This window comes from Hyla sarda, chromosome 4 (assembly GCF_029499605.1).
Source record: "Hyla sarda isolate aHylSar1 chromosome 4, aHylSar1.hap1, whole genome shotgun sequence".
Lineage (NCBI taxonomy): Eukaryota > Metazoa > Chordata > Amphibia > Anura > Hylidae > Hyla > Hyla sarda.
In genome coordinates, this window is record NC_079192.1 from 4,229,125 (window position 1) to 4,238,365 (window position 9,241).

Below are 9,241 nucleotides of genomic sequence, written 5' to 3' on the forward strand. Positions count from 1 at the left end.
TTTTCACACTCCCTCCCCCCTGCTTACTACAAAGGCTCTCTTAATTGAAGATATGATAGTTCTCACCATTCTGTCACCAGTTTATAAACAAATGTATGTCTGTACATCAGTGTTAACTTCAATACCTAAATATTTGCATCATACTTTCAGCCAACACCTTATGCCTATCTATTCACCTCACATTCTTTTGCCTATCTATATCCATTCAGATGGTTACAATATAACTCAAATCATAATTGTTCTCAAGAATCATATATATGTTATATATAACTGTATATTACACTGCCATATATATAAAGCTTCTTATCCTATCAGCCATCAATATATTTCAAACTTGCAACTGCCTTAATATCTATAATTTATCAATTCCATTTTGAACTCACCACATGCTTTCCATCAAACTGCATTTTCCTTCTATACGACTCCGTGCAATTCCCTTCCCCCACTTCCTCTCCACATGCAATTCTATCAGTAAGATTAGGTAACTTCGGCACATTCCAAAGCCCCCCCCCCTTGCAGCTATAGCCCCCTCTGTCTCCTAAAAACCAGAAACCAACAAGCTCTAGGGTGTCCCCAGCTGTTGCCAACTAAAGCCCTCTCAAAAACCCCTTACTTTTAGGAGATATCTTTAAAACACTAATACATTAGATCTAGTATTAGAAGGGAAGTTATTTCCCCCTGTTCGTCTGAATTAGCTAATTTAACAATAATCCATGTACATATTAAGACAAGACAAGACACATATCACATATTCTATCAGTTGCAATGGGACAAGATCCAGGAATCTGCTATTGCTGGGAAAATCCCTTGTACCCCCAGTCCTAGATAAGCTCTAATTATGACTTTATACCAGGCAATCAGCACCTATCCATCATAGATCACTTATCGATTTACGACTCTGTCATAAACATTCTGATGATGCCTAAACATCCCAATGCTTATATATGACAATGTACTCCGCAACTCAACTCCCCAATCAACAGTCCCAATTCCACTTATTCACTCACACACACTTCATACACACTCGGGCAGTAAGATAGATACATTATAATAACTTGTACATGGGTAATTGGTTCCAGGCCTGAGGAAACGCCCCGAGGGCATGAAATGGCGCCGTCGCTCAGGACAGAGCTCTGTAACACCTACTGCCCTGCCATTCCACCTGTCCTCATGTAGCCATTGTTATCACTTCTGAATAAAGTGCACAGCATTGGACTGATGAGTGATCCGCTTCTTTCTTCATTATTGTTTGGATAATATGAGAAGGCTTTCTTGCTTCTGCAGGCTTGTTCTGGCTCCTGCTCACACACAAACACTATCTGTCAGTCTGTCTATCTCTCTCTCTCTCTCTCTCTCTCTGTTTTCAGAATGTGGCAGCAGCACTCTACATGCCTTTAAAACTGTGTAAATGTCCCTACACCCTTTGATGCCTCCTATTGGCCTGAGAGCTGTTTGACACATAAACCAAAAATCATTGTTTAACCTGGAGTTATCATGTGATAGTTGCAAAGAATGCTGGTCAACCTGACGTCATTTCACTGCCCCTGATCTTTCTGCTTCCTCTGGGTGCCAAAATGCCACATGTTCCTCATCCTTCCTGTTATGGTTTTGCATATTTCCTGGTTTGCACAAGTTGAATCTCGAAAAGTTCTGCAAGCCACGGCCACCTGATATTCTGATGGAATCCGGGTCATGTCTACCAATGTATGGAGACTACAATGAAGTGAGAGTTACAGGTGCAGAGGGCTTTACATCCTCTGGTAGTGGATGGGATCTTCAGAATGGTGATGACAATGAACACAGTTGTCTTATAATAACCCATCATGACCAGATCGGATATCATGTCTAATCTTATGATAAGCTTCTTTGAAGTCTTTGTTCCTCAGGGTATATATAATAGGATTTAGCAGTGGAGTCAGCACGGTGTAGCTTAGAGACAAGATCTTACTCAGGAGCAGGGACTTTTCTCTTATTGGAAACAAATAAACAATGAGCAATGTCCCATAAAGTATGGAGACCACAATGAGGTGAGAGCTGCAGGTGGAGAAGGCTTTATGTCTACCAGTATTGGATGGGATCTTCAGAATGGTGATGACAATGGACACATAGGACACCACAATTATTATAAATGGACAGAATCCATTTAAAGCTCCAATTATTAAAATCTCAATATAAATGATGGTCGTGTCTGAGCAGGAGAGCTGCATGATGGGCTTAAAATCACAAAAGAAATTGTCAATGATGTGAGGTCCACAGAAATGTAAACTATAGATAGAAATCACGTACATCAACATCACAAGGAAACCAAGAAACCATATGAGATTTACTGAGATCACGCAAAACCAACAAGTCATGATGGAATTATAGCGGAGGGGGTTACAGATGGCCACATGCCGATCATAGGACATCACCGACAGCAGAAGACATTCAGAGGCCTCCAACATTACAAAGATAGCAAACTGAGTGATGCATCCGATGAGGGTCATAGAGCTCCCTCCATACAGTACAGTGGAGAGAAGGACGGGGACAATGTCTGTAGTCAGCAGAACGTCAAAGATGGAGAGCTGTGTAATGAAGAAGTACATGGGGGACTGAAGGGTTTTGCTCAATAGATACAGCGCAATGATGAGAAGGTTTCCTGAAATGGTGGCACAATATATAAGAACCAGGAGTGAGAAGAACGGGAATTTAAAGCATTGAAGATCTGATAATCCTAGGAGAATAACTGAGGTGACATTATTTATGAGTGTTACCTATAGAACAAACAGAAAATGGAGAAAATGTTTAATTCTGAAGCTTTAGATTTTATAGAGATGGATGTAGAAGTCTTTACATTTCTTGTATCTTCTTCCAGCGTTTAGCTTGACAAATATTACAAACTGGTTTATAGTAAAAATTATATGAATATGCACAAAAATGTCTTTACAAATGTTTTCATGTTCCCCTTCTCATTCAATGTATAAGCTTTAAAGGGGTTATCCAGGAATAGTAAAACAAAGCTAATTTCTTTAAAAAATAGCTCCACGTCTGTCTCTAGGTTGGGTGTAGTATTACATCTTGGCTCCATTCACTTCAATGGAACTGAGCTGTAGAACCACACCCAACCTGGAAGCAGACGGGGAGCGTTTTTTCTATTCCTGGATAACCCCTTTAACCCCTTAAGGACCAAGGGCGTAAAGGTACGCCTTTGCTCCCTGGTACTTAAGGACCAAGAGCGTACCTGTACACCCGTGGGAATTTCGGACCCCGCCGCACGCCGGGCAGGGTCCGGGCCGGGGTGACTGCTGATATCTTTCAGCAGGCACCCCGCACAAATGCCCAGAGGGGTCATCAGACCCCCCATGTCGGCGATCGCCGCAAGTCGCAAGTGAATTCACACTTGTGATTTGCGGCTATTCCGAGTCATACGGGTCTATAGAGACCCGGTGATCCTGAAAATAAAGGGGATCGCGGATGTCCTAGACACCCACGATCCCCTTGAAGCAATAGGAGTGAGGTGGCAGAGGTGCCACCCCTCCTATCTCTGCTATTGGTGGTCTAGACGCGACCACCAATAGCAGATCGGGGGTGGAGGGGTTTACTTTCGGTTTCCCCGTTCTGCCCACCCACAATAGGCGGGGCAGGACGGGGAAACCGACAAGGACCGGCGCCGAAGATCCACTTACCCATCGGCGACGGCAGCGGGCGACGATCAGCGGCGGCAGCGGACACGATCGGCGGAAGAAGAGAACGGCGACGCAGGTCCCTGTATCCGACGGAAGCCGGTGAGTTACTTAGCAACATCTGGAGGGCAACATTCTGAGACCACTATAGTGGTCACTAAACTGTAACCCTCCAGATGTTGCAAAACTACAACTCCCAGCATGCCCATAGAGCTGTTTAGGCATGCTGGGAGTTGCAGTTTTGCAACAGCTGGAGGTCTACAGTTTGAGACCACTGCACAGTGATCTCTATACTGTGCACCTCCAGATCTTGCAAAACTACAACTGATAGCATGCCCACATAGCAGTTTGCTGTCTGGAGATGCTGGGAGTTGTAGTTTTGCAACATCTGGAGGTTCACAGTTTGTAGACCACTGTGCAGTGGTCTCTAAACTATAGCTCTCCAGATGTTGCAAAACTGCAACTCCCAGCACGCCTAAACAGCAAACAGCTGTCTCTGCATGCTGGAAGTTGTAGTTGTGTACCTCCAGCTGTTGCATAACTACATCTCCCTGCATGCCTTTCGGCGATAAGTACATGCTGGGAGTTAAAGTTTTGAAACAGCTGGAGGCACACTGGTTGAAAAATACTGAGTTAGGTAACAGAACCTAACTGAAGGTTTTCCAACCAGTGTGCCTCCAGCTGTTGCAAAAGTACCACTCCCAGCATGCACGGTCTATCAGTACATGCTGGGAGTTGTAATTTTGAAACAGCTGGAGGTTTGCCCCCCCATGTGAGCGTACAGGGTACATTCACACGGGCAGGTTTACAGTAAGTTTACTACTTCAAGTATGAGCTGCGGCAAATTTTTCGCCGCAGCACAAACTCCTAGCGGTAAATTCACTGTAAACCCGCCAGTGTGAATGTACCCTAAAAACACTACACTTACACATAATAAAGAGTAAAACACTACATTTACACCCCCTTACACTGCCCTTCCAATAAAAATAAAAAATGTATTGTACGGCAGTATTTCCAAAACGGAGCCTCCAGCTGTTGCAAAACAACAACTCACAGCATCTCCGGACAGCCACCGACTGTCCATGCATGCTGGGAGTTTAGCAACAGCTGGAGGCACCCTGTTTGGGAATCACTGGCGTTGAATACCCCTATGTCCAACCCTGTGCAATCCCTAATTTAGTCCTCAAATGCGCATGGTGCTCTCTCACTTCGGAGCCCTGTCGTATTTCAAGGAAACAGTTTAGGGCCACATATGGGGTATCGCCGAACTCGGGAGAAATTGCACTACAAATTTTGGGGGCTTCTTTTCCTTTTACCCCTTTTTAAAAAGAAAAGTTGGGGTCTACACCAGCCTGTTAGTGTAAAAAATATTTTTTTTACACTAACATGCTGATGTTGTCCTTTACTTTTTATTTTCACGAGAGGTAAAAGGAAAAAAAGACCCCCAAAATTTGTAACGCAATTTCTCCTGAGTACGGAGATACCCCATATGTGGGCGTAAAATGTTCAGTGGATGCACAACAAGGCTCAGGAGTGAGAGCGCACCATGTACATTTGAGGCCTAAATTGGTGATTTGCATAGGGGTGGCTGATTTTACAGCGGTTCTGACATAAACCCAAAAAAATAAATACCGACATGTGACCCCATTTTGGAAACGACACCCCTCACGGAACGTAACAAGGGGTATAGTGAGCCTGAACACCCCACAGGTGTTTGACAAATTTTCATTAAAGTTGGATGGGAAAAAAAAAATTTCACTAAAATGCTGGTGTCACCCTAAATTTTTCATTTTCACAAGGGAAAATAAAAATAAGCCCCCCAAAATTTGTAACCCCATTACCTCTGAGTAAGAACATACCCCATATGTGGATGTAAAGTGCTCTATGGGTAAACTACAAGGCTCAGAAGAGAAGGGGCGCCATTGGGATTTTGAAGAGAAAATTTGTCCGGAATTGAAGGCCACTTGTGTTTACAAAGCCCCCATGGTACCAGAACAATGGACCCCCCCCCACATGTGACCCCATTTTGGAAACTACACCCCTCATGTAATGTAATAAGGGGTACAGTGAGCATTTACACCCCACAGATGTCTGACAGATTTTTGGAACAGTGATCCGTGAAAAGGAAAAATTTAATTTTCCATTTGCACAGCCCACTGTTCCAAAGATCTGTCAAACGCCAGTGGGTGTAAATGCTCACTGCACCACTTATTAAATTCTGTGAGGAGTGTAGTTTCCAAAATAGGGTCACATGTGGGGGGGTCCACTGTTCTGGTACCACGGGGGGCTTTGTAAATGCACATGGCCCCTGACTACCATTCCAAACGAATTCTCTTTCCAAAAGCTCATTGGTGCTCCTCCTCTTCTGAGCATTGTAGTTCGCCCGTAGTGCACTTCAGGTCAACTTATGGGGTACCTCCATACTCAGAAGAGATGGGGTTACAAATTTCTGGGGGTATTTTCTGCTATTAACCCTTGCAAAAATGGGAAATTTGGGTGGAAACACACATTTTAGTGAAAAAAATATATATATATTTTTTACATATGCAAAAGTCGTGAAACCCCTGTGGAGTATTAAGGCTCACTTTATTCCTTGTTACGTTCCTCAAGGGGTCTAGTTTCCAAAATGGTATGCCATGTGTTTTTTTTTTGCTGTTCTGGCACCATAGGGGCTTCCTAAATGCGACATGCCCCCCGAGCAAAATTTGCTCTCAAAAAGCCAAATATCACTCCTTCTCTTCTGAGCATTGTAGTTTGCCCGTAGTGCACTTCAGGCCAACTTATGGGGTACCTCCATACTCAGAAGAGATGGGGTTACAAATTTTGGGGGGTATTTTCTGCTATTAACTCTTGCAAAAATGTGAAATTTGGGGGGGAACACACATTTTAGAGAAAAAAAATAAAAAAATTTTTACATATGCAAAAGTCGTGAAACACCTGTGGGGTATTAAGGCTCACTTTATTCTTTTTTACGTTCCCCAAGGGGTCTAGTTTCCAAAATGGTATGCCATGTGTTTTTTTTTTGCTGTTCTGGCACCATAGGGGCTTCCTAAATGCAACATGCCCCCCAAAAAACATTTCTGAAAAACGCACTCTCCAAAATCCCCTTGTCGCTCCTTCGCTTCTGAGCACTCTACTGCACCCGCCGAGCAATACATAGGCATATGAGGTATGTCCTTACTCGAGAGAAATTGGGCTACAAATATAAGTATATATTTTCTCCTTTTACATCTTATAAAATTTCAAAAATTGGGTTTACAAGAACATGCGAGTGTAAAAAATGAAGATTGTGAATTTTCTCCTTCACTTTGCTGCTATTCCTGTTAAACACCTAAAGGGTACAAACACTTACTAAATGTCATTTTGAATACTTTGAGGGGTACAGTTGTTATAATGGGGTCATTTGTGGGGTATTTATAATATGAAGACCGTTCAAATCCACTTCAAACCTGAACTGGTCCCTGAAAAATAGTGAGTTTGAAAATTTTGTGAAAAATTGGAAAATTGCTTTTGAACTTTGAAGCCCTCTGGTGTCTTCCAAAAGTAAAAACATTTTATGTCAATTTTATGATTCAAATGTAAAGTAGACATATTGGAAATGTGAATTAAAAAAATATTTTGAATATCCATTTTCCTTACAAGCAGAGAGCTTCAAAGTTAGAAAAATGCACAATTTTCAAATTTTTCATCAAATTTTGGGATTTTTCACCAAGAAAGGATGCAAGTTACCACAAAATTTTACCACTATGTTAAAGTAGAATATGTCACGAAAAAACGATCTCGGAATCAGAATGATAACTAAAAGCATTCCAGAGTTATTAATGTTTAAAGTGACAGTGATCAGGTGTGCAAAAAATGCTCTGGTCCTAAGGTGTAAAATGGCCTGGTCCTTAAGGGGTCCAAAGGATAGGGGATAAGATGTCTGATCGTCGGGGTCCCACCGCTGCATCTGGTGCAGAAAACTTTGCTCCATGCTGGATGACTGGCAGGGCAGAGGCTCGTGACATCACGGTCCCGTCCCGCTCGTGACATCACGGCCGTGCCCCCCTCACGATGTCACACCTCCTCCCATAGACTTGCATTGAGGGGCACCGGATGTCTGGAGTGCTGCAGCCAAAATCAGGGGAATAAGATTTTTAGGGGCGGAGTACCCCTTTAAGTACTAAACTTACAATTAATTTTGCTAATAAGATTCAGAGTCTATTTCAATACGACAGATTTGTTGAAGAAGTATCCAGCTGCCCCAAATATCTCAATGGGGTTTGCAGGAATCAAGGAAAAATGATGCAGAAACAACCTCATATGGATATTTAAGGGATCATTCACACATACTGGGGCTTCTGCTAAATGACTGAACTTAGCATAAAATCTGCAGCAGATTCTGTACATGTGCACTAAAATAGATGTCTGCTGCAAATCTGCTGTGTTTGAATATACATGTAAATTCTATTCAAAGGGACATAAGAAGTCACCACCTGAGGTCCTTAAAAAAAAAGCAACACAGTCATGGAACCTGACAGACACCATTGGGAGACAATACAGTCCATTGGTCGGCTCTTGGATAAATTTAAAATGAAAACCAAAATGTCAAAAGTTTTGATCAGTCGGGGTCCCCGCTAAGACCCCTACTGATTATTATAAAGATCAGGGAGAAGTTATTCCCAAATGGGATTCAAATGATTCAGAATTTTTGGTGAAGTTCAGAGCAAAGTCGAAACAGAACAAATCAATTTCTTTCCAGTTCTACATCGTATTTTATTTAGACAAATATCTTTTTGATGTGTGTGACCATAAGATAAGTCAGTGTTTCCCTAGGAACATGTATTACTCTGGTTCTTCAGCTGTTGGACTGAGCTGGACTGAGAAGAGAATGTGCAGCAGGATCTTATACCCCAAATCCCCATAAACTATAAAGAAACAACAAAAATGTCTATAAATATAGGATCATCAAATTTCCAGTAAATGTAACTCGCAACTCACGAATTAAGGACATATCCAGCCGTGGAGAACATTTTATAGTCATTGAGCAGAACTTATTTTAGGCTTTCCCTGGACTATGGTTCAATTATAATCGAGACATAACTTCACCCAAAGAACAGCTGACTAATTCAGCTCTGCTACACCTGCTTAGTAATGAGCAGCATCGGTACTTACTTTGGTGTTTTCCTGGTTGTCTAGGTTTTCCATGGCTGTACCTTTGTGTATTGTAATGTTGAGCTTTGACCTTATAACAGATGGTGCGTTCTTAAATCACATAGAGGTAAGGAAGCGTCCAGCCATGGGACAAGCAATGTATAATATATCCAAAACTGATCCTTATATATCTGCAGTTCTAGAAAGTCTTATACCTGATGAGTCCAGAGAGAGATCCGACACCATCCCCCGAGCTCCTGCATAATACTTGTCTAATGAGACACAATCCGATGGGGGTTTAGATTTATTTTTTATTTCCATATTTCTGATTTTTATTTAACTAATCTCCAACTATTTTACCTTAAAGAGAGGTAATCTTTTAGCTTTTAAACACTGTTATATTTTCTGTTTATCTCTGTGATTTTCTTCAGTTTATAGAAAACTAT

The 9,241-nt window shown here is 42.0% G+C and overlaps 1 protein-coding gene across 1 annotated transcript; it reads right to left on the reverse strand.

Moving 5' to 3' along the window:
• Nucleotides 1–1,808: 1,808 nt before the first annotated feature.
• On the reverse strand, nucleotides 1,809–8,849 carry LOC130366713 (olfactory receptor 10C1-like). The gene is made up of 2 exons (XM_056569035.1): nucleotides 8,817–8,849; nucleotides 1,809–2,753 (listed from the first exon to the last, which is right to left on the reverse strand). Exons 1-2 carry the CDS (start codon nucleotides 8,847–8,849, stop codon nucleotides 1,809–1,811), a joined length of 978 nt encoding a protein of 325 aa, XP_056425010.1.
• Between the last annotated feature and the right edge of the window lie 392 nt (nucleotides 8,850–9,241).

Bases quoted from the DNA above. Each gene is read 5' to 3' on its own strand.
- LOC130366713 (XM_056569035.1), bottom strand. From the start codon at position 8,849: ATGGAAAACCTAGACAACCAGGAAAACACCAAA. The intron at 2,754-8,816 runs GTAAGTACCGAT...TTTGTTCTATAG, and splicing joins ACAACCAGGAAAACACCAAA to GTAACACTCATAAATAATGT.